General features: G+C 38.2%; 1 protein-coding gene across 1 annotated transcript; it reads right to left on the bottom strand.

Annotated features, from left to right (window-relative positions):
• Positions 1-18,319: 18,319 nt before the first annotated feature.
• LOC122020567 (mannan endo-1,4-beta-mannosidase 2-like) lies at positions 18,320-26,405 on the bottom strand. The gene is made up of 5 exons (XM_042578544.1): positions 25,889-26,405; positions 25,506-25,703; positions 20,029-20,151; positions 18,980-19,194; positions 18,320-18,804 (listed from the first exon to the last, which is right to left on the bottom strand). Exons 1-5 carry the CDS (start codon positions 26,381-26,383, stop codon positions 18,411-18,413), a joined length of 1,425 nt encoding a protein of 474 aa, XP_042434478.1. The 5' UTR covers positions 26,384-26,405; the 3' UTR covers positions 18,320-18,410.
• Positions 26,406-26,792: the final 387 nt, after the last annotated feature.

The following is a 26,792-nucleotide window of genomic DNA, read 5'->3' as shown; positions in this document are numbered from 1 at the left end:
CTTTCTGATCGGTCTTCAGACTGATCAGGAAACCACAGTATCAGTGGATCGGTCACCAGACCGATCCAGGTCTTGGTTTTTGCCCAAACCAAGTCCAAACCAATATCCGGTCAACCTTGACCTCTTGGTACATCATGCTTAGCATCCGGTCACTCCCTTGACCTGCTAAGACTCCCCACCAAGTGTCCGGTCAATCCCTTTGACCCACTTGGACTTTTCTCTTCGTGTCAAGTATCCGGTCACTCCCTTGACCTACTTGACCTTCTCAACACCAGATGTCCGATCACCCTTGATCCATCTGGATTTTCCCTGCCCGGCTTCACTCACGGGACTTTCACCTAGCTTCACTCACTAGGATTTTCACCGCCTCACCAGGATTTCCAACTGCCCGGCTTCACTCACGGGACTTTCCAACTACACCGGCTTCACTCACCGGGACTTTCCCTGGCTTCACTCACGGGACTTTCCCCCCGCTTCACTCACCGGGACTTTCACCTAGCTTCACTCACTAGGGTTTTCTAGCTGCCGGACTTTCCCTACTGCCTGGCTTCACTCACGGGACTTTCCACCCGGCTTCACTCACGGGACTTATCCGTCTGCTGGCTTCACTCACGGGACTTTCCACATCCGGTCCGAGAGGCTGAGCCCTCTCGACCACGGTTCGGAAGCGAGCTCCGAGCCCTCTTGACTTCCATCCGGTCCAGAGAACGAGCTCCCGAGCCCTCTCTGACCACAGTCCGGAGAACGAGCTATCGAGCCCTCTCCGACTTCCCATGTGCCAAGCTTCCATACTTGGACTTCTCCGTGCCAAGTCTCCATACTTGGACTTTTCCCGTGCCAAGCTCCCTGCTTGGACTTTTCACCATGCCAAACTCCCTGCTTGGACTTTTCACCATGCCAAACTCCCTGCTTGGACTTTTCCCATGCCAAGCTCCCTGCTTGGACTTTTCCCGTGCCAAGCTCCCTGCTTGGACTTTTCCGAGTCAGGTCAACTCACCTCGGGTCAACCAGGTCAACCTTGACCACGGATTGCACCCACAATCTCCCAAGCTTGTATCCTTGTAAAACATCAAGATACAACTTTTATGTTCACGTCAAACATTGTCAAACATAACTCGTCAAACATCAAAACACAACTTGAGTCAAGTCAACTCGAGTCTGGTCAACCAGGTCAATCTTGACCTAAGGTTGCACCAACATCCCTAACGTACTATCATCCAAAAACTTCACCAGTACCATAATTCAAGTTAAACTTGGTCTCTTTTTAACTAATCCTAATTACCCTGCCGGGTTAGTTAATTTTGGAGGTGCCAGCTATTCTGGAGCCTCCCCCTGAATTATTGAACTTTAATTTAAATTTTCGTTTTAGGTTTGTGTCTGTTTCTTTTATAGTTATAATTAACTTGGTGATAGTTTAAATTTTGTTGAGTTTTAAATTTTGAATTTTTCAATTTAGGTTTGTATTTTGGTTTTTTATTTGGTTTAATCGAGTTTATATAATATACTTTTTCTTTAGGTATATAATATTGATTAAGTCCTACTTGCGTGGTCAGACACGCTTTTGGAACCCAAGCTTGATTAGTTGATTTGTATTGAGTTATTAATGACTTAAAAGTTTTATTTGAGTTCGACTTGTATTCGAGTCCGGTTTTATTATAACATGCTTTTTGATTGTTCAGGATTAAGTCAAGATTTTTTGATCTTGTTGTAAATTTTTCTAGCATTTCTTTTAAATTATTAATATCATTTTTTTAATGATAAATTCTCCTCCTCAAGTGTTAGGTCTTGAGTTGGATTTGAATTTTTGATTTGTTCCTTGAGGTTTTGATTTTCCTCAAGAAGTGATTTGTTTTCATTTTCTATTTTAATTAATTTACTATTTAAATAGGAAATGATTCTAAAAAATTTTTTGTTTAAATTAAAATATACCTCATTCGGGCCTTCGGAAACGATTACGGACTCGTGGCTTGTTTCGGGTTCAGACCCGTCTTCATCTTCCGACTCGTCTTCTGTTTCAGCTTCGCGGGCCATCAGTGCGAGGTGGCTCTGATGTTTCTGCTCTTCTTCCTCCGATTCGTCCAAGGAGTCGTCCCACGTTGCTTTGAGGGTCTTCTTTTTGGTTGGCTTCGGTTTGTCGAACTTCAGTTTTGGGCATTCGTTCTTGTAGTGTCCCCCTTTTTATTGCAGCCGAAGCAAGTCACGTTCTTTTGTTCTGAGGGAGAACTGATCTTTTGAAGGTCCTTTTTGCTGAAGCTCCTTTTTCTCCTGGTGAACATTTTTCTTACCAAGTTCACCAGGTGTTCTTCGTCTTCGGAGTCTTGGTCGGAATCTTCTTCATATTCAGGCTTGCTCTTCTTTTCTTTGGAGGAACCTGCACATAAAGCTATACCTTTCTCGGCTCCAGCATTAGTTTGTTCATGTAATTCTAATTCACAGAAAAGCTCGTCTAATTTTAACTTAGAAAGATTTTTAGAGATTTTGTAGGCATCTACGATTGATGCCCACAAACTATTACGTGGAAAAGCATTTAATGCGTACCTTATTAAGTCTCTATTTTCCATCTGGTGGCCTATCGCATGAAGCCCGTTGAGGATATCCTTGATCCTCGCGTGGAGCTGATTCGCCGTTTCACCTTCCTGCATTTTTATATTAAGAATTTTATTTAAAAGCAGGTCTCGTTTTGTTACCTTGGCGTCGCTCGTTCCCTCGTGCAGCTCGATCAATTTGTCCCACAGCTCTTTAGCGTTTTTGTGTGGACCGACTCTGTTTTGTTAATCCGCACTGTAGAGTGCTGATCGCTTTATTTTCTGTTGACGCCTTTTTCTTCAAATCTGCTGTCCAGTCTTCAGGATCCAGTATATTCCCGGAGCTGTCCGCTGGAATTTTATAGGGTCTCGTAACGCTCATCCACTGGTCGAAGTCTGTTTTGAGGTAAACCTCCATGCGCTTCTTCCAGTACGGAAAATCGTCCCCGTTGAAGAGAGGAGGTCGTACTGTGCTGAATCCTTCTGTCTGAGACATTTTAGTCCTGCGCACAGAAGAAAGAAAAGAAAAACAAAAATCCCAAGACTTGGTCTTGGATTAGTAGTACGGAAGAAGAAAAATAATAGAAGTATCTAAATTGGTGTTGCACCAATTTAGATTTAATTGCAACGAAAAAAAATTCAAAGCAGGTAATAATACCAGTTTGAAATCAAACGTAAAACTGAAAACCGAAAAAAAATTTTAATTTTTCACCCCCTGTCTGATTGGTGGTTGCACCAAATCAGAGCGGTACCTGCTCTGATACCACTTGTTGGATCGTGAAATGTCGATAGAGGGGGGGGGTGAATATCGATTCGAAAAAATCGCGTTAATAAGAGTTAAGCGCAGCGGAATAATAAAAAACTTAGGCAAACTGAACAAGGTATTTTTTACTTCGTTTGGAGCCTTTGACGACTCCTACTCGAAGGCCCGTATTCCTTGAGTACTTTCGTTGGGCAATTCATTAGCAATTCGAAATACTATTACAAATTAAGGTACAGAAATGCTAATGGAAATAAAGTGATACCGACAAGAAAATTAACCAAAGAAGAAGGAGCACTTTGTCGGGGCTTTGTTAGCGTCGCAGGAGCATAGAGCAGCAGAGCAAGCAGTCGAAGAGTTCTCAGTCATTTTTGAAGCTCCACCCCTGGGGCTTCTTTTATATGCTGCTCCGGGCGCCTGGATCCCTTCCGGGCGCCCTGGTGCGACGTGGCAGGTCTAATCAGCGAACTCCACGTGGCGACGACTCGGCCTGGATAAAATTCACCTCCGGGCGCCCGGATCCCTTTCGGGCGCTCGGACCTCCGGGCGCCCAGATCCCTTCCGGGCGCCCGGACCTCCTATTTCCAGAAACTTCCTTTCCTGCAAAACAGAGTTAGTCCGAGGCAAATATATATTCTGCAAAACAGATTGTTAGCACAACTAAAGTAATATGATTTAACAAGAAAAGAGTATGACTTAGATTCCGTCTTTCTGAGACTGGAATCTAGTCACGATCTCGACTTAGATATCCGAAATGGATCTAAGCCGGATCGACGCCTAATGTTCCCTTTCTGGGAACGCGTCCTCGCAGTCACTCCCCTCCAGTGACTTACATCACTTACCTGCCAGACGTCCGGTCAGCCCGTCGACCCGTCTGGACTTGGTGCCAGCTATCCGGTCAGCCCGTCGACCCGTCTGGACTTCGTGCCAGCTATCCGGTCAGCCCGTCGACCTAGCTGGGCTTCATGCCTAAGCGTCCGGTCAGCCCGTCGACCCGCTTGGACTTCGTGCCAGCTATCTGGTCAGCCCGTCGACCTAGCTGGGCTTCGTGCCAGACATCCGGTCAGCCCGTCGACCTGTCTGGACTTATCCTGCACACTCGATCAGAGTGTTAGATCAACAATAAACCTAACTTAACCTATTTGTCATTCATCAAAACCTGGGTTAAATCGTTAGTGCTAACCACACCAACAAGGTTGTCAGTCAGTGTTAAAACTATGGCAAATATTCATTGAATGGATCCATTAAACTATTGTGCTAATGGTATGTTGTTCCCTGGAAGGAACGCATTACAGGGTCCAACTGTAACGTCTCAGTAAGAACCGCCATATCTCCAGAACTCAAGTGTAGTGCTAAATATGCAGGAATTCGCATTACAAGGTCTGACTGTAATGTCTCAATAAGGACCGCTACATCTCCATGAGAACTTGGGTGTAGTTCTCACACCATACGTTGCATAAGAACAAATATGATAGGAAAACTAATAATCTAATATTTGAAACATGGAACATAGGAACTCTCACTGGTAAATCAATGGAGGTAGTAGATATAATGATTAGGAGAAGAATTAGTATTTTGTGTGTACAAGAGACAAAATGGGTAAGTGAGAAGACAAAGATGATAGAAAACTCAGATTTTAAGTTGTGGTACACTAAAAAAAGTAAAACAAGAAATTGAGTAGGTATTATTGTAGATATTTTGTTAAAGGATGAAGTTGTAGGAGTAGTTAGAAAAGGGAATAGAATTATAACACTTAAGATAATAGTGGTGAAAGAAACTATAAACATAATTAGCGTATATGCACCGCAAGTAGGATTAGATGAAGTTACCAAATCAAGATTTTAGGACGACTTAGATGAAATATTATAAAATATTCCACTAAATGAAATGATTTTAATAGGAGGTGATCTAAATGGGCATGTCGGAGTGAAAAATGAGGAATATGAGAGGGTACATGGGAGTTATGAGTTTGGAATGAGAAATAATGAAGGAAAAACTATATTTGATTTTGTGATAGCATATGACCTTATATTAGCTAATACGTTTTTTTTTTAAGAAAAGAGAATAACATTTAGTCACATTCAAAAGTGGGAATAATAAATCGCAAAATGACTTTCTTATTGTTGGGAAGAAAGATATAAAGATTTGTAAAGATTGCAAAGTCATCCCTGGAGAAAGCTTAACTACCCAACATAGGTTAGTTGTGTTGGATATACGTCTCAAACATAGTATCAATAGAAAGAAAATATATACGATTCCTAGAATTAAGTGATGGAAGTTAAAGGATGGGAAGCAAAATATATTTAAGGAGAAGGTAGAAATACAAGAATTAGGTGAAATATATGATGACTCTAATACAACATGAGATAAGATGATATCAAAGTTAAAAATAGTAGCTAAGAGTGTACTCGGTGAGTCAAAGGAACATGCACCATTAAGTAAAGAATCTTGGTGGTAGAATGAGAAAGTACAAGAGAAAGTGAAGGAAAAATGAATAGCTTATAAGGAATTATATATTTATAAGAATAAAGAAAACTTTAAAAAAATATACAATAGTCAAAAAAAAAAAAAAAAACTAAGAAAGTAGTGAGTGAAGCAAAGAATGAAATTTTTGAACAATTATATCAAAAATTGGATACAAAAGAAAGGGAAAGAGACATTTATAGAATAGCTAAAGTGAGAGAAAGAAAAACAAGAGATTTTATCCAAATAAAATGTATTAAAGATGAATGTAATAGGGTATTAGTAAACGATGGAGAAATAAAAGAGCGGTGGAAGAGGTATTTTCATCAACTTTTTAATGAAGGTTTAGGTGACCAACTTAACTTAGGTAATTTAAGTATGTCAAATGAGCATAGAAATTTTAATTTTTATCATAGAATTCAAACTTCAGAAGTAGAACAAACTTTAAATGAGATGCACAATGGAAAAGTCGTTGGACTAGATGATATTCTGATATATAGAGGTATGGAAATGGCTGTTGAAGCAATCTAGGTGCCCTATGTTTTGATGTTTGGGCAAAGGTTTAAGTTAGGTTTATTGTTATATTTGATATGCATTGTGAGTGTGCAGGATACAGGTACAAGAAGGAAAGTCCAAGTGTGATCTTGGCAAAGGAGGAAAGTCCAAGAATGAGTCTTGGCGGTGTAAGTCCAAGCATGTAGTCTTGGCAACGTAAGTCCAAGTGTGACTTGGCAATGGATGAAGTCCCGGAGGTGAGGAGCCTCTTGGAAAAGGAAGACCCGACAATATGGACAAGGCCGAAGGAAGCTCCAGAAGGCAAGACGTGAAGAATGGGGAGACATCCGAGGGACGCGAGGCTGATGGAGGAGGCTAGAAGGCTAGGTCTAGGTTGGTCGGGTGAGGACGAGTGCATGAGAGAATGTACTCGAGGTAAAATCCTAGAATTAGGGTTTACTGTAGCAGTATTGCAGTTTTACTGTAGCAATACTGTAGCAGTCGACTGATGACTGTAGCAGTCGACTGGTGCACTGTAGAGAGCCGTTGGGCTGGCACTAGTCGACTGGTGCAACACTACAACAAAAACATTAAAAGACAACGGTTAAAAACCGTTGTCGTAGGTCATTTAAAACCGTTGTAATTGGCAGTGTTGTTAAAAGTGGGGGGCTACGACAACGGTTTTAAACCGTTGTCTTTGAATAAAAGACAACAGTTTTGCAACAGTTTTAAACCGTTGTCTTTGAATGAAAAGACAACGGTTTAAAATCGTTGTTATTTATAGCATTTTTACTGCAGTTACAACCGTTTTTGGGGCTACGACAACGGTTTTTAACCGTTGTCTTTGAGGGTGATAGATAAAAATAATAGTTTTAAACCGTTGTCTTTTAAATTATTATCTTTTAATACCAATATATCAAATTTCAATTTAAATATATAATAAAGAATCATAATCAAGAAAGAATATTCCCCACATTAATATCATTCAAAATGTTAGTTATACAAGAATTACAATCACAAAAGAAGAAACATATATCATGTTTAAATAAAATTTATCCCAATACAAATAAACAAATAAACTCCATTTACAACTAATGAACAATAGCTAAAATACTAGAAACTTGTGATGGTGGTTCATGTCATGTAGGATTGTACTTAATTATTGTCAACCCAAGTCTCATCACAATCTTCAACTTGTAGGATTTCTTGATGGGCCTGAGCACAGACTAATCCAACATATTTTGTCACCTCGAGCTAGTCTTGAGACGCAATAACCTAACAAACCAAATATAATCAAGATAGTAAGGATACATCAAGGCAACTATACATAGAGCAAGAAATGAAGATTGACAAAATTACTATTAATGGCAGAAAACCATTCATTTCGATACAAGAAAAATATTTCTTCTTTGGAGGGAACAGAGGAGCACCATTCATGCTTGAGGTGATCTCCATTCGATCATCTCTTGCTAGAACAGTTAGTTGCTTACAATAAAACACCATATCCGTTGAATTGGGTGGAATTAATGGCGTCAAAACAAAAATCATGAGTTTAGGCAGCACCTTTGGCCATGGCCATCACTATGTACGTCAAAACCAAGCAAACCATCTTCATCACTACTGCATGCCTGCAAATTACAATAAGGCAAACGTAAGCTATTTCTTAAAGAATTTTGGTAGATGCGTTGAACATATCACAAATAATATATATGAATATGATATAATTTCAAACGAACTTTATTAGCATTACTTTTAAATTGTTTTCTTTCGTATCAATAGCACAACTACCACAGAGAGTTGAGATGGCCCTAGAATGCCAGTTGTTATTAGCCTAGAGACTCAGACTGATTCAGAATACAAATCAGCAACTAATTGTTGTAGCATAGTCAGAAGATATACCAGGAAACAAAGAAAGATGACATGAAACAATAGCTTGTCTTTATTTCTTTCAAAAAATTGTTCTCAAATCTGCATGCAAATCTAAGTTAACTATTAAATTATGCATCAGGAAGCAATGTCTTGCAGCATTTGATAATGAATGCAAAGTTGGATTAAGAATTATGCAAGAAACAGATAGAACTATACTAAGGAGAGTTAGACTTGGGAGTACAATCTCATCTATTTGGAGGAGTTATTACTATCTGATAATAATATTTCTGGTCAAATACCAGAAAACATGGGTAATCTTCACAACTTAAGATATTTTGATGCATCAATGAATAACTTGATGGGGCAAATACCATTGAGTTTGGGTGATCTATGCAACTTGGAAACTCTTAATTAATTTGTCTTTGAATAATATTGGTGGAGAACTAGCAAATCTACTTGATGGTTTGTCTAAATGTCCACAAGGATCTCAGTTATGGAACTTTAACATTCATGGCAATAAGTTAAGTGGGTCAATCCCTTTCAGTCTTGGGCAATTATCTCAACTGCAATTCTTGGATATCTCATGGAATTTATTACAGGGCAATATTCCAAGTTGTTTCTTGGATTTCATTTTCAATAATAGCTTTAGAGTGTAGCATCTACATTTGCAAAGGGGGAAGTAACTCATCTTGCAACCCAGATAGAAACAATGCATGGACAAAATTAGTAGGATATTACTAATGCATGGACAAAATTAGTAGGATAATACTTAAAATGTTTTTTCATTTACAATTTAATAAATTGATAACTTTTACTAAAATTGTTCTAGCATTCAACTCACCTTGACAATTTGTGCACATTTAGTTGCTTCACCGAGACCAATCATGCTTTCTGCAGATATCTAATAATGAGAGGATTTAATCATTTAACATGATGGTACTGACGTAAGTATTTTTCTTTCATCAATAATATCACAACTTACCATCTTGACATATGGGAAATTACTCTCTATACCAATTGTAGCTGCCATTTAAGTTTTGTCACTGACATAAAAGAATAAATAGCAGATTGAATCGGCAAAAAAGTCAAATTAATCAATTAGAAAGCTGGTTGTAAATTTACCTGCCAGTTGGACCTTCCAGAAGGTATGTAACAAGTGGGCTCTGATTGTCTTTGATTTGCTCCACAAGAAGCAGGGCTCTCTCATGGATGTGTTTGTGCCTCTCACCACAATCGATAATCCCATTAAGCCTGAAAGCCATTTGCACATTAAAGATAATGCCACATTATGTAACATTAAGAAAATTCAGAGCACAAAAATCTGTAGGCCCTCCTGAACACCCCCAAGTAGAATTGCTTTCAAGGATGTGGAATCAGCTTCAACCGAGATAATGTCAAACTTGAACATACCTGCGTCGTTCAAGATCATCCATTGATGCACCAAAAGCTGGTCCAACCTCATGAAGAGCATTCAAAAAATCATCCATAGTGACTTTTATGCTCTCCTCATCCAAGGGCTTGGTCAAATCATCGAAGCTTATCTGTCGATTCAAGGCATATGAGACAACACTTCTAACAACACCTTCCAGTTTAGCGCCACTGTAATTTTTAGTTCGTGCAGCTACAGTAAGTACATAAAAACATGTAAGGAAATATGCAGCTTAACAAGTCTCTCATTTAACCTCCAAATGATCTGAAAATGTATGCAACCAAAAATCAAACTGGAATACCTAGATGATGAACAAAACAAGAACAAAAACTGCAATATCTGAGTATCCAAAACAAAAGAAAGCATGAAGAAAAGTTTGCCTCTAATTGAATATAAGTAACCCAATCAGAAGGCAACAACTACAAGAATAAAAGTTATTAAAAATTAAGACATAATCAGCAACAAAATATAGCATATGAAAGTCTCAAACTATTTGAACAATGAGATTTTAAAAACATTGGCAGGTTCTCTTATCCATTTGTAACAGTTTCATTCCTTCAGTAAGCAAAACACTCAAACTCTTCACAAGGATGCTGACATTCTCTAACAAATATCACATTTACGGCAACAACTGAACTCCAAAAGAAGAAAACAAAGAACAAAAAATATTCATCATTGTCCACCAAACAAGATTAAGTGTAAGACAACTCACCTCGAATTTGACAGTTTCCTTCCTCACAACAATGTTTTTGGTCTAAACCTCCAGATTTCACTTCTCCTTCCAGTAGAACTGGGAAGCGATCTCTGACCAGAACCAGCTAGATCCTCTATCAATTTCTGTACATGTTCCGATACTGAAGATACATGATATTAATGTTGAGAAAAAAAAGGCAAAACAAGTTTATCCAAGAAACTAAACAACGTTCCATTTTAAAGTTTTCGCATTCTTCCGAATCGGGAAAAAAAGCACACAACTAGTTCTGTACAATAGCAAATATCACAATCTACAAGTTTCCACAAAAGAATAAAACTTACATAAACCTAAACAAAGCCAAAACTTACTTACAAAAACAACGGAATGCCCAACAAAGGAGGAACCTTCAAGCCCATAAAACGGAATTAGCCCAAGAAAGCTCGAACCGAAGAGTTCAAGTACAAGCAGCACGCACCTGTTCGGGAGAGGAGACGAGGACCTGGTGGAAAATTCTTGTGAGGGGAAGATGAGGTCATTCTCCTCATTCTAGGGGCTCACCAAGGATGACAGCGTTAAGGTGTGAGATCTAACCAGCGCCCGAGGGGTGCAGGGACAAGGATTCCACGTGCCGGAGGCGGTTGGAGAATGCGATGCCCACCTTCGGAGATGCCGCCGCCTCACCTGTCGTCATCACACACCGATCACGACACCCTTCGGACGAGGAAGAAGACCAACGAGGAGGGAAGAGGTTTTGGCGAAGAGGGACCAAGCACAAGCAAGGAGACGAGTCACCGCTGAGATCTGAGACACCCTAAGCCCTTCACATCCTCTTCCAGGATGAAGAAGAGGAGAAAACAAAAGAAGCGCAGATTCATTCTGCCTTCCTCTTACAAGATGAAAAAGAGCTCGTCGGGGGAGTTGGGTGGATTTTGGTGGCAGCGAGGTGGGATCGAGAAGAGATCAAGAAAGAAAAACGTGAAGTAGATGAAGAGATCGTAGGTTGGACAGAAATGCTTAGGGATCGAGAAGGTAAAGGGGCGGAATCGGCGGCAAAAAATTTCGGGGAGAGGGAAAGAAAAACTCGGTGGTAAAAAATGACGAAGGGAAAAAAAATGGTGAGGGAAAAAAATATGGTATTCAACAACACTTAATAGACAACGGTTTTTAAAAACCGTTGTCGTAACCCCCAAAAAAAGCGCACATAACAACGGTTTTCAAAAACCGTTGTCGTAGCCTTTAAAAATCGTTGTCGTAGTCCCAAAAAAACATAAATAGACAACGGTTTTTAAAAACCGTTGTTGTAGGTCAAAAAAATTGCTAAAAGACAACGGTTTTTGTTAAAACCGTTGTCAAAAGGTAAAAAAACAACAGTTTGGTATAAAATCGTTGTCGTTTGAGTGTTGTTGAATGAGGATTTTCTTGTAGTGCAAGGACCAGTCGACTGGTAACGGGCAAATCAGCTTACTGATTTGCTCCAAGCTCTATAAGAAGGAGCTTGGGATGGCCGGCCAAGGTGACGAAATTAGACTTGGTTAAAACCTAATTAGTAGTCACCAAAGTGCTCAAGGATCTCTTGTGTCCAAGTGTTCTTGGTTGAAGTTGTGGTGAGGTTTCTCTACCCACAAGGAGCGGTTTAAGCTAGCCGGAGTTTCCGGGGACTAATCCATCGACGGATTGAGGGATCGTCCACCTTACGGACAGCCGTGGAGTAGGAGCATCATCTCCGAACCACGTTACATTGACGTGCATTGGTTTGCTTGTTCTTTTCTTTATCTTTAGCTTTTGCATTCGTAATTTGTATTGTATTATTCCGCTTGCGCACTAACGAATACGTAGGAAGCCATCGATTTGGGTGAGACGCTATTCACCCCCCCCCCCCCCCCCTCTAGCGGCCACCGATCCTCCAACAATGGCTAGGGAAATAAGGTATTGAATGACTTATAAAATTATTTAACATGATATTGAAAATGAAAAAAATACCTGATCAATGGAGGATAAGTACTCGAATTCCCTTGTATAAGAATAAGGAAGATGTACAAAATTGTACAAACTATAGAGGCATTAAACTAATGAGTTATACTATGAAACTTTGGGAAAAAGTAATAGAAAAAAGATTAAGAAAATCACAGTGACCAAAAATTAATTTGGGTTTATGCCTGGAAGGTTGACAATAGAAGCTATACATCTTCTTAGACAATTAATTGAAAAATATTGGGAGCAAAAACAAGATCTACACATGATATTTATTGACTTAGAAAAAGTTTATAATAGAGTCCCAAGAGAAATTATATGGAGAATTCTAGAAAAGATATGTGTTAGCGTAACATATATTGAACTAATTAAGGATATGCACAAGGATGTAACGACCATAGTAAAGACTTCAAGCGGAGTAATTGAAGCATTTTCAATATAGATAGAGTTACATCAAGGATCAGCTCTAAGTCCCTATCTTTTTACACTAATTATGGACGAACTCATTGCGTATATTCAAAACACAATACCATGGTGCATATTGTTTGTAGATAATATTATTTTGGTAGATGAAACATGTGAAGGAGTAAATGCTAAACTAGAATCTTGGCGGGAAACACTAGAAGGGAAAAGTTTTAAGCTTAGTAGATTAAAGATAGAATATATGGTGAATTTAAGTTTAGAAATAATAAAAGTAATGAGACAATTGTTAAGATAGGAGAGGACGTGAGTTGCCCAGAACCGAGAGATTTGAATATTTAGGATCATTTTTTTGCAAAATGATAGAGGAATTGAGAGAGATGTCTTACATAGAATACAACCAGAATAGTTGAAATGGAGGGGAGCGTCAAATGTTTATGTGACCGTAAAGTACCTCTTAAACTTAAGGTAAGTTTTATAAAACCGTAATTAGACCTGCTATGCTATATGGAGCTGAATGTTGGGCTATGACTCGAGCACATGAGTAGAAGATGAGAGTTGTAGAGATGAGGATGTTAAGGTAGATGTGTGGGCATATGAGGATGAGCAAAATAAGAAATGAGAGCATTAGAGAGAAAGTCAGAGTTGCATCTATTGAGGAAAAACTAGGGCTGTGCAAAAAAATCGGTAAATAAAAAATTGGACCGAAACCGGTAGCTTACCGGTTTCGTTTTACCGGTTAATCGGTTAATTGGTTTTAACCGGTTCCGGTTAATCGGTTTTTACCGATTTACCGGTTAATTCTCGATTTTGGATTTTTTTTTATCGATTTAACCGGTAAACCAATAAAACTAGGAGGGAGTCGTCTTCAACCTTCCTTCCTCCCTCCTCTCCATGTCACCTCTTCCAATTCCTCCTGTTTCCTCTCTTCGCGTACGCCGCACGATAGTTTCATCGTCAGATGACACCAACTCACTCACCAACTCCTCCTCGATCTCCGTCGTCGATGGCACCTGTTGTCTGTTGATCCCGTCAATTATCAACCACCATACTTTACTTTGATCACATTGATTTGAATTGGTCAATGTCGACACCATAAAACACATATTTTCTAATTCTATTTGCTCTCTTAATTAGGTGGGTTCCTTGACCTTTCGATCCCTGTTTACACATATATACCCACTCGTCAACCATCCATGACAAAGGATTTGGCATTTTCAAGCTCCAGGAGACGATCTGGCGATTGGCGATCGGAAAATATGAACTTTAGATGACGGATTAAAGCGGTTGTCTTCGTGTTCCTATTGGTTACGGCATCCGCCTTTGACTACAAGGACGCCCTGTCGAACCAGTTAACTCGACAACCGGTTAACCCACTTCACTAAGTACACTTACCCAAACCCAATAGTCTTTACCGGTTCTCGGTTGGAACCGATTAACCGACCGGAACCAGTTCAACTGGAACCGGTAGGACTGGTAAGATGTCGGTCGGTTAACCGGTTTTAAATAAACCATGGTAAACCAGAATTAACCGGAACCGATAAACCGGTTAACCGACCGGTTAAATAGGCCTAGGAAAAACTCTGAGAGACAAGTTTAAGATGGTACAACCATGCACTTAGATGACCAATAAATGCTCTAGGTAGACAATGTGAAACTATGATAAACATGCATATCAAACGAAAAAGAGGAAGACAAAAAAAAACTTGGTTAGCAACAATAAAACAAAAAAAAATTTATTTAAATATAGATGATGCTATAGTTGGAAATAGAACCTCAATGGCGTAAAAGGATTCATACAATCGACCTCACTTAGTGGGATAAAGGCTGGTTGTTGTTTTTGTTGTTGTGTTGTTGTAAACTCATGATATTTTCTATGTATTTTTAATGTGAGACTTTAATTGTACATATTTCTAATAATCCTCTCCTTAAATTAAGATCACCATTACTCTCATGGTCAGAACCTCTCCCCCCCTCTCAATCATCTAGTCAGTTTCAAACATTCAATTACTCTTGACCTGCTTTGGACCTCTCTACAAGCATCTAGTACTTTTAATTGACTTTGAGTATCCTCGCAAATATCCAGTTACTCTTGACTTGCTTGGACCTCTCCTTAACTTCATTTAAAGTCACCTCACATGGTTTCCGATCTGGACCATGACTTTGATACCACTTGTTATGATTAAAAGAATTTGTATATCTTCACAATAATATGATATTGCTCCCTTTGGACCTAAACTCTCATATATTTATTTTTAGGCTCTACTCAAAATACTTTATTCTAATGGAGATATTTTTCATCTTTCAAAATCATGATATTTTTTTTTTTATGTATTTTCAATTTGGGGCTTTGATTGTATTATCAAATAAAGTGAGTCTAAGTTTTAAATTTAAAATTAGTTTCAGATCTTAAACATGTTAGATTAATAGTGATCTTTCATTTAAGGAGAAGATTGTTGTGAATACAATTAAAGTCACACATTAATCTAATTAGATTTTATTGGATTACTAGGTTAATCTAATTTGATCTTAAACTTATTGGATTAATGGTTAATCTAATATTTATTTGAGTTTTTTAAATAAATCCAAATCAAATGAAGCTCATATTATTAGATAATTTCTTAGTAGATAAGATTTGACCATGTTATTAGATAAAGTCTTATTAGATAAGACTTGATCATATTTTATTTGTCTTATTAGATAAGACCTATCCTATCTGATAAGATAATCCTAAAAGTTAGAATTTGATCAATGGTAGTTAGTAAATGTATGATTTTGGGATTCTCCAATTGTGCTCATGAGACACGAACGATGATTGTATGCTTGTATGGATACTGCTGAGATACACAAAGGAATTTTATACATCAAGAGTTGTCTTTTTACTCTAAATGCGTAATTAGAATTCACATGGATGTGCTTTGTATTATGTACGTTCTATTGTTGGAAATGTGAATGGAATAAAGAGGTGGAGACGAAGAGACTCTATTGTGCATGAGTTTAGTCCCACATTAGAAGTATCTTGGCTTTATTGTTGGTTTAAATTATGACACATGCATTGTAAACATATGCATGGGGAGAGACTCTCTCACGCGTGAGTGCGTAGGGGTGGGTGTAAATCCAGGGTCCGGATTGTACTGAACTAAGGTTGACTCGTGCGCGAGCATGACTTGCGAATGTTGAATGCCGGACCGGTTGAGGCAAAATTTACCCAAAAGAATGAACCAACATATTGCCACTTGAATCTTGCTCAAGGGTGTAATGGAAGCATTAATGTGAAATTAATGTTGATTCTGTCTCGACATTAATGGCGGCATTAAACTCATTAATGGTGATTTCGTAACATCTCAGTATTAATGGCCGACATTAATGAAGACATTAAATCCATTAATGAAGACATTAAATCCATTAATGAAGACATTAAATCCATTAATGACGAAATTAAACTCAGCATTAAATGATCATAATTTGATTATTTATTGCAGGCAAGATGAGAGCTCCTATATAAGAAGGCTGGATCTTGAGCAAAGCGAAGCAAAAGCAAGAGAATTCCTCCACCTTTGTTCCCCGATTCTTTTCTCTCAGTCGTGCATCCTCTCTGCTAAACTACTTGTGATAGCACTCAGGTGCATTCTCAGTTCGCCATGAACAACCAGTGTTTGGTTGCGTTCGTGGTTTTGCCGTTGTATCCTGGGAAACAGACGATCTGAGAAAACCTCGAAGCACAGTCGGAGATGGGACGAATCTGTTTCAAGGAAACTGCGTCGATCGCAGGCCTCGGTCCGTTGCTCTGTTTGTCCGCTCGGTTGGACTCTTCATCTGCTGGGTCGGCCACTCGCCCTTCTGATCCGCCCGACCGGTCTCCCACTCTGCCTGTCTGTCCTTCAGTCTGCTCGGATGCTTTGATTGCTCATACTCTGAGGTCAGAAAATCAGCCCTTGCTGACAGCCTGAGATTATCTGCTCAGGTCATTTTAACTGTGAGTTGAATTTAATTCGAATATTTAGATTCGATTAATTTCCTGTAAAATTCTGACTACATATTGTTTGATTTCCAACATCTATAACCAACTAAGCTTATTAAAGATACACAATTAGAAGAATCGCCCTAAAGCGAAGTTGACTTGTAACATGACTTTGTACGATACATAATTTCTGAAACTCTATCCTGCACATTCAATTCCCTCTGCAGAATTATTGCCATAATAGTTCTCCAGAGATCCAACAACCACCAGTCCAACGTAATTAAGTGTGTATTCCAACAACATTCAATCCCTTTCCTTCACACTCTCCGTCAATCTGAAACTGTTTGAGCGAGGATGACAGATAGTTAATTAGATCCGACTTACTCAAAGGAATAGCAGCCGATTGAGGGAGGATCTGCATGCAGTTGACGTCGAGCTTTTGGTAGGTGGCATGGATGCCGAGCGCGAGTGAGCATGAATTGGCAGGTGAGACGTCGAAATAGAAGAGTTATCCTCATGTCCTTCCTTCGTACGGCTGCCGACTCCATGCTCGCTTGCATGCCTGCATGCATCGATCCATGCATCAAAGGAGTCGTAGAATGTAGGACACAGACACACTGGCCTCGATGTGATCTCAAGGCACAAAAAGTTGTCTTTTTGACAAGTCATTTCTTTTACATAATTTAATTTTTTTTAGGGATCCGTAGACTGTGAATAGTTTTGTCCAGTCAGTACAGTAGCATGAACAGGTGCCACTTTAGTGAACAGGGCAGTTGCCTTCTTGCAATAACTTTTTGATGTAAATGGGTACAGCCGAATACAGAGCAGCCCATGACATTACATGCAGGCAGTACTTCTTTGTAGATGAATATACATACAGGTGAAGCATACCCTGATGTTTCTTTCCTACAAGATCCAACTAATATGGGGCCTTGTTTTCAATGAAAATGAGACCGACTCTGAATATAATATGAACAGTGAAGAGAAATGGAATCATTTTGGGAGGTAGAGTCTATGGGAAACTTAAATAATTAGAAAAGTAATGAATGACTCTGTTTCTTACACTTTTCACGAGTAAGAGTGGGATTGAAGATTCAGGGAAAAGCAAATACAGCTCCAGCTTAATCATTGCTGCAACAAGAGCTACTGTTTGCGACATTGACAATGTATAATGTAATTTGAGAATTGGATATTTGGAAATTGATAATGTCAAATACAGATACTTCTTCCATTCTTCTTGGACAAATGGGCAGCTTTTTGAACTGAAACCAAATTGCTGCAGTGGAAGCAGAGCCTATGTATCATGTATGCTTTTGTATTTAGAAAAATACAACATCTTCTTTCCCATAATGAGAACAGTGTCAACACAAGTCCTTCCTTTGTGAAATTGTTTGTCTTTGTTTTCATGCCAATGGAGTTTCCAATGATATATTGTTCTGATGGCAAGTTGCGGATCATAATCGTGACTGTGATCTTGTCTGTCATGACTACAATCTGTCTTAAAGTTTGAGTGCAAATTTTATAATCACTAATAGTCCAAAATCATCCAGCAAGACATGCTCACTGTCTTTTACGAAGGATGGTGTAGAATGACAAAATAATAGCCAATCTATGGGTTTACAACACATCTCTCAACATCAAATGCTAAGCACAAAGAGAATCCAGCAGCACTATCACCAACTAAACATCCAGTATCAAGCACAAGATAATCGTCTAAGCTAAATGTCAGAAATTCAAAGAAAAAGTTTGCTTTTATTTAGTTTGGAATATCCAAATAATGGTAGCAGAAAGAGTTGTTCTGGCTTATATATAAACCATTGTCTTTAGCATATTGTGGGACTTCTGTCAGATGAATCCTTTTTGAGTCTCAATGACATTAACCTACATGACTGCTCCTTCAACAAACTATCAACCGAAGGTGTCAGCCCTGGAATGATCCCATAATCATCACTATATTCTTCCATTCCCGGAACCAATAATTGCCATATCATGGCCCCTGCTCCAGCTCCATTTTTCTTTGCAGACTGGTAGATTTTGTCAAAGATGGATCTGTAAAAGGTAACCCTTTGAGAGTTTTCAAAATCCTTTGATTTTTTGGAGAGTCCAAATTCAGTGAACATGACTGGTTTATGCAGTTCCCGATCACCATCTTCAATGTGTGATGTCACCCATTTAGAAATATAATTGGTTTTCTCATTAAAATCTGCTTTCAACAACCTACAAAGAGCAAAAAACTTCCTTCTGAGGCTCTATCAAATTAGATGCAAAAGATATGTCCATTATGCAAGCTCTTCATGCAAGCTATGGGAAATCTTTTCATTTTCCGTTCATGAACAATTTAGTTTAGTTTTCTAGAAGAACTACAAACAAGAGCATGTGTTAAGATAAGTACCATTGATCAGGATATATGTGCACAGAAGCAAAGTCGACATGGGAGATTTTGGAGTTGCTTAGGAAGTCAGATCCCAGAGTGCCATACCACTTCCCTGGATTGATACTTTGCTTCTCTTGCGAACTTACCGGTCCATAGAACCCCTCAAGTCCAATAGTCAAGAGGTGCTTATGGTCAATTGATTTCACAAATTCAGACGTGTCTTCAAACCACTCCTGCATTTGTTTCCGTTAAAGTTACCAATTCAAAGCTTAATTGCTTGAATTAAGCAAAACTAACACTTGCAAAATTATGACAGGAAATATGTAGAGAATTACGTAGTGATGGAAATTTTGGTTGGTTGGTCACAGACAATAGTGGTATTTGCCATCTGCAAAGCAATTAGTTTAACCTGATTTCGGAATATTTATCTAATTATGCAAAATATGCAAACACCAAGACTACACATTTAATATGCAGATGAGGGTTGACATGACATGATCTTCCTGACTGTCATGTTGCGCTTGATTGTCATTTAGAAGTTAAAAATCAACCCATCTAAAAGTAAATAATTCATCTGAAATTCTACGCATTGAAAACTTAATAATTCATGTGAAATCCTATAGAAATGAATGGACTACTTGTGTCAGAAACAAAAACACACTTATAGATATTTCACCTTCTATGTATACAGAGTGCTAACTTTCTAAATTATCACAATTTTGTCTGGCATTGCATTTCTTCCAAGGCGGATTAAATTGATGGCCACTTGCCTTTAATTTTTTAGCCTAGGAATGACTAATAGATACAAATCTATATGAAAATATTAGGCATTAACTGAAGACAGCACCAAGATTCAATAGCAAATTTTTATGAATATTATAAGTTGTTCTTTTAGCATTTAGTTTTTTGTAATCGAATACTGAGCATTACAAATCCATATCTATAAACATTTTCTTTATAGGTTGTATATCTTCTTTTTTTTTCTTACAGAAAGTAAACCTTTACACTATTCCTTTGTTATATATTGCATAAGATTGAATAAAATTCATATATATCACAGGACATACTTGGAGAGTGTCACCGGAAGAATCAGACGCACATTGTGGTTCATTCATCAATTCCCAAGCAAAGATTGTGGGATCATCTCTGTACTCTATTCCTGTTAAATGGTTCTTCCTTGTCAATATGGTCTGTAGATAAGGCATATCAGATCATAGAATCAGAAACATCACTCTGAACAACACATTTCATAGGAAAACTTTAGAACAAAATAATAAAATATATCCTTTCTCCATATACTCTTGCCCATTTAGTACTTAAGCCTAGCTCAACCAGGAGACTAAAACTACTTTTGATTAAAACTTCGTAGGTGAAAGTAATCACATTAAACTTTAGTGATGCAAATTCAAGGTCAATATGAGGGAACAAAGACGAGGAACAAGGAACGAAGAAGAAAAAAGACAATAGAATTCATTGTTATCGCTATAGCTGAATAGGCTTGTATATATAAATTATTTATATGGATTTATGGTATAAAATCTCATAATTAAAGAAACAACAATTATGGTGTACAATCTAATTATGCTAACAGCGATGGTAAGCACTGAATATGAATGATATGGTACATCCTTATTGATTGGAATCAATTGTGAATTTGATTGTTCAACTGCTACTTTGCATATTGCTAACATTATACGTTACAAATCCAACAAAAGGTGGCAAAAGTGGAGATTGGTTGTCAATAGGCTAAACTAATGGTTTGGTAAAGATATCATCATGTGTGAAATATAAGGGACAAACAGTTGCTGATTCATCACATATTACTGAACAAAGTGAAATCAATTTCCACATGTTTTATACATGCCTAGATTTGCAGCAAGATATGCCACTAACATTGTCACGCCAAATTTAGGTGCCATAATGGAGGGAAAATGTAGCTCAAAGAGAAAAAATTTGAAGCCAAATGACTTCAAATGTTGTGTTGGCAATAATTTTATTCATCTTCAATATTGGATCAAGACAGGTTGTTTTTAGAGTGTCATGATAGATTTTGTTCAAGAAATATAGCAAACACTATAAGCATGGATATCACTTGCTAAGTGGCAATATGATAGAAGACCATGCAAAATAATGTCTTTAAGGTAATGACATATTCTTTTAACATCTTCCTAATGTTGGCCAATGGGTGTGCACGCATAAACCAATGAGCACAGTTGACGACAAAAGCAAGATTAGGTTGTGTAATTATGATATATTGTAGTGCTCCAACAATACTTTGATAGGTTTGAGGATTAGTCACAGTAGTAGAAAATGTAGAGAAATGATACTAACACTAATTTGTGTGAGGCATAATGTGTACCATCCATTTTTTTTTAACTCTTTTAAGAATCCCAGAAATATGTTTACTTGAAGAGAGAAATATCCTTTTAAAATGCAAAGGGAGCTCAATGCCAAAAAAAAAAAATACCTGCCAAAGTCCTCAATAAGAAATTTCATAGTTAAGAGAAGTAGTAGAGTGTTGATGCCTTCATTAACATTGTCACTTATTAGAATGCCATTTATATAAATAAGAATATATATTGTAGAGCTAGTGTTATTTGTATAGAAGAGATTAGAATCAGTCTTAACAATAAAATCATGCTCAAATAGCTTGTTGAAGGGCATATATGGATTTCTTAAGTTGACATACATGTGTTGACGATGAAGGGCTTAGCATTCCCCTCTTCAATTAGAGGGAAGAGATCCCCAATTAGAGTGAAGCGAGTATTTTGCAACCAAAATAGCATCCAACATGTGTTTGGGAACATGATAGAGTTGCTCCATAATCTAGGTACCGTCATGTAGTCGAGAACACAGATGGTGTCATATAATGAGTAATCATGGTAGAGAGTACCCCCAAAGTACATTGTAGAGTAGTCTATTGCCTTGAGGAGGACGTTAGAGTTTGAGGTAACGATGCAAAACCACCAATAAATTTGAGTTAAATCTCTTATAACATTCATTAGGCGGTGTCCAGTGGTGAAGTAGGACTAATGTCTTCTTCAACCTCATCGTCACCCTTGACCTCTTCCACCTTTATTGCTTTGATCGCATTTTATTGGAATTGCTTCAGAAGTCTTGCTACTCACATGTACTCAGGGATTAATCTTCTTAAAGGCTGTCCTGCTAGTCCAAAGAAATTTTTTATTACCTATTGTAAAAAAGTTTTCACTATTAGATTTATTACACGTTGGTTCTTTTGTAAAAAAGTGTTTTACTTAGCTCACCCTTCCCACCCTCCTTTTTATGGATCCGTCTCTGCATGTACGCATGTACTAAAGGAAGAAGAGAGTTTGGAGTCCTCTAAAATTGTTGTAAAAGGTGTTCATGAGAGGACAGTTAATGTCAGCCCTAAGAGTCAATCATGAGATGATTGATATAAGACTTTTGTATCATATTTTAATAATAAGTAACATTTTGTAATTATTATATTTACTTTATATCTGTGCAAAGTTGAATAAATATAAAAAAAATAATAAACCTAGTTAACCTCATTAATTAGCCCTGGGAGTGGCCGGTTTGGTCCCACGGAATTTTTCCACCAACCACCAGCGTAAATCAGGAAGCGCGCGCGGCGGACAGCCTAGAAGCCCAACATCTTTTAGTTGTGCGCCCCATTTGGAAGAAAAATTCCTTCAAATACACCATAGATGAGGATCGAACTACGGGTACCTGGGTGACAACCTGGATGTCCTACCGCGGCATCATAACCCCGGGGACAAAAGTTGAATAAATATAATAATGCCTTAGAGTGGTCGGGTCTGTTTTATAGGATATCAATTATTGGAATTGATTGTGAGAGAGACTACAGATATATAAAACACTTTCTCAATTATTCCTAGTCAAATATTAATATACAAAGGCAATATTAATGCATTGAGACTAGCATGTAGGTTAACTAATGACTTAATCTCACAAGTCATGGATATGAGATATCAAGTTAACATATGAGTATATATTAGAGAATATGTATTGAATTGACCCGCCATGAGAATGTTTCATGGATTGCTATATGAGTATAATAAATATTCTCACAGTGACTATTAGTATAAACAGTCCTTGGACCTGACGTCACTACAGTTCTTTATATAAGGAGTTGTATACTTTAGTATCAACCAACGCCACCAGTAACAATGTCGATTATAAAGTCGTTCACCGGATATGCAATGAGTTATGCGGAGGGATGTGAGTGATGTAGATGGAATTTGGCCCTTCCATATAACAGAAGTGATGTATGTGGGCACCTTGATTAAGAAGGACTACTAAAATGATGGTCATGCTCAAATAAGTGTATGCGATATTGAGCCTATTTGGTTAAATCCACTTAGAGATCAAGAAACATATAGATTGATGAGAGGATAGAACAATCTATATCTCTAGATGCCATAGACAAAAAAACTAAGTTATATAATAAAATAGTCATAGACATGTTATGTCGAATCTACGACATTCTTATCACTTAGGTAACCATGATATATTACTAGATGTCACTCATTGCTTGTGTTTTTAAAATGAGATTTTAGATCACTGTCAACGGTACGAGAACCTATTGGGACACAAAGAGCACATCGATTTTGAAGTTTGGTTTATTTTAGTATGACTAAAATAAACTTGCCTAAGTTTTAAGTCTAAAATTTGTTTTGGATCTTAAACTTATTGGATTAATGGTTTAATCTAATATGCATTTGAGTTTTTAAAACAGACCCAAACCCAATGAAGCCCACAGTTTTATGCGCACATTTTAATTTTATGGATATGCATGAGAACGGGGGAAATGCCTAATTAGATATGACTTCGAGGTTGAGTAGGTTACGAATATGATCTCATCTAATAAGATCGTGTTAACTCTAAAAGTTAGGGTTTGATCTGAACTTAAATAGTAGCTAGCACTATGACGTGGATATATGAGACTCTACTTGTGCTCGTGAGACGGGTGGAAAAGCGGTTATGCTTGTGTGGATACCATAGAGGCACGAACATATTGACCGCTTAATTCTTCATATTTGCAAAGGTTCTGTGCATCAAGAAGAGGTAATATTCTAAACAAATGATTAATTTAAATTCGCATGGATCATTGGTGAGTTCTTTTTTCGCTATGCTCTCATGTTTAATTTTGCTAAGGAACCCAAGAGGGACAACATTCCAGAAAGTGATCCAAGAGACACTTGATTGATGTGAATCGTCATGCTAGGAATAGAGTTGTCATATTGAGGACCTAAACTTGCAAGAATATGCATGAATAAATTGGGTTCAAACATTGAATCGCCTATAATAGTAGACAATCTTGACTGATTGCATATTCATTGATGAAACTATTGCCACATTACACAGAAGGTAGTTGCATTTGGAGGTGCTGGATGTAGGCTTGGAAGTGAGATGAAAAGGATGGAGCAAGGGTCCCCCAGACTTCACCATAACTATAGAGCCTAACAACCAAGTATTGGTTTGGTGAGTGTCAAGATTAGCCATGTTGAGACTAGTTGATCTTTTTTAACCTGATCATTATAGGATGACTCATCAGCTTGCAAAGTATGATGGAAGATGTTGTTTTGATCACGCAAAGGACGGTGGTCGAGGCTTCTATCATGCAAAGAAGGCCGGTTGGGACTTCCATCGTGTGGAGGAGGACATCAGAACTTTGGTCACGTAGAGGAGGCCCAAGGCGGTCGTCGATTGTAATTGCTAGAAGAGGGTGATCAACAGTTGGTTGTGGTGAGTGTCAAGATTAGTTGATCTTTCTTTACTGAAACATCATAGGTTGAATCATATCCTTGTAGGATATGATGGAAGATACACTTTAATCGCGTGGAGGACAATGGTCAAGGATGCACAAAGGAGGTCAACTAGGGCTTAAGTTGCATGGAGGACAGTCATAAATTTGGTTACGCAAAGAACACAGCTGTCGATTGTGCCTTCCAGAGGAGGGTGGCTGATAATTGGTTACAGTCAAATGAAGAAGGTTGGTCATGGCTTCATTCACACACAGGAGTGTCGACTGTTATTGGTTATAACTGTTCTAATGGCTCAATCTCTCTAATACCATGAGCGAACAAAGACAACGAATGAAGAAGAGAATGAGAATAATATTCTTTGTTATTGTCGTAGCCAAATAGGCCTATATATACAAATTGTTTACGCATATTTATTTATGATATACATAATTACGGTAATAACAATTAAGCATTTTTTTTCATAATTATGGTAACAATAAGGTGGCACTAAATACGAATTAATTGGAATCAATTGTGAATTTGATTCCTAAATGCTACTTTGCATATTGTTGTCATTACAATCTCCACCCCCACCAAAAATTTGTTAATTTAGTACCAAGATTTCTAATATGAGACAAGATAAAATAATTGTATCACTGAACCTATATTTGCAAATAAATGATAAAGATTGCTCTAAGTGAGGAAATGTATTGAAGGAAAAAAAAATACAAACACCAGGTTTCTGCTGATATACAAACTTGCTACCATGGACTAATTGAGGACAAAGTTATTACCTTCAAGTAAATCTTGAAGTACTTTCGGATTGTGGGATCAAAGAAGAAAGAATCATTTGAAGAACTCAGTCCGATTCCTTCGTCCCATGCCCATTTTACATATTGTGTTTTTCCACCATAATGCTGCAAATTGTTAACCAAGCTAAGAAGCAACCTGATTCCATGTCTTCTTGCTTCCACAATTACCCAATCCAATGCCTGCCACAAACAAAATTTGAACAAATTAAAAATGCGATCTTCCTATCAAAAAGAACTGTGAGCAAAAGAAAGATCTGATTCCTTATTTTTGGAATATGATGATAGTACACAGCAAAAGACACTTCCTAGCTCCAGAACCCTAACAACAGAAATCAAGGAGCATAAATCAATATATGATTTGATACCCTGAAGACGCGCTCATCGAAGATGCCAAGGGAAACCTGAAGTGCGTGGTAGGTTCCGTCATTGAACGCCCATGTCCTGCAGACTGTCATCCCCATCTTTGCGCCGATCTGGAACATCTCCGTAACCCTCGATTTGCTGAACTCCTCCGCCGCTTGGTCCAACATCCAGTACGAATTCCAGCCATTGACGTAGAACGCCCTCCCATCCACCACGAACTGGGTTCCCTTCCTCTCAACAAAGCTCATCTCCGCGAGTCCCGGAGAAGGCTTGAAGTCCCCAAAGGAGAAGTAGACGAAGGCCACAAAGAAGGCGACTCCAATAAGGGGATAAGTTAGGACACTCCCTGATCTCATCCTGGAGAGGCCCGGGAAATGCTTAAGCCAGCCGCCACCGCCGCCCTGCCTCCCGGGGCTCATCGTCGCAGCTGGTGGAGCAACCGTCAACTCGCAGCGATCGAGCTCTGCAGAATGAAGAAAAAGACCGTTCTCCTGCATTTCATGTCCAATCTCCCCAGCAGGATTAACTTAAAATACTGTAAAATATTTGAGCCTCAATGAAAAAGGTTAATGCTTTATGTTTTTAAATAATCGAACTGTTTTGTGTGTCAATGAACAATGTTGGTGGTTGTTCTTTCTCATCAAATAAAACCCAAATATTATTAATAGTTGATATACTGAAATATACTGAATAAAGTGGTTGGTGAAAGGTAGGAAACTCGAATACAGCCAAATCATTTAGTGGGCGATTTGGTTTAACAAGTGAGCTGTCGCAGTCTTTGCTCATTCAAATTTGATAGGCGAAGTTGGGAGTCTTAGTGCGTTTGGTGCCTAGCTAAGTCTAGCGAAACAACTCCGACAACCGATGTGCGTGTAAGCTTGTCTACAAACTAGGTTCGTGCATGAT

This window comes from Zingiber officinale, chromosome 9A, assembly GCF_018446385.1.
Source record: "Zingiber officinale cultivar Zhangliang chromosome 9A, Zo_v1.1, whole genome shotgun sequence".
Taxonomy (NCBI): domain Eukaryota; kingdom Viridiplantae; phylum Streptophyta; class Magnoliopsida; order Zingiberales; family Zingiberaceae; genus Zingiber; species Zingiber officinale.
This window is presented reverse-complemented; position numbering and strand designations above follow the sequence as displayed.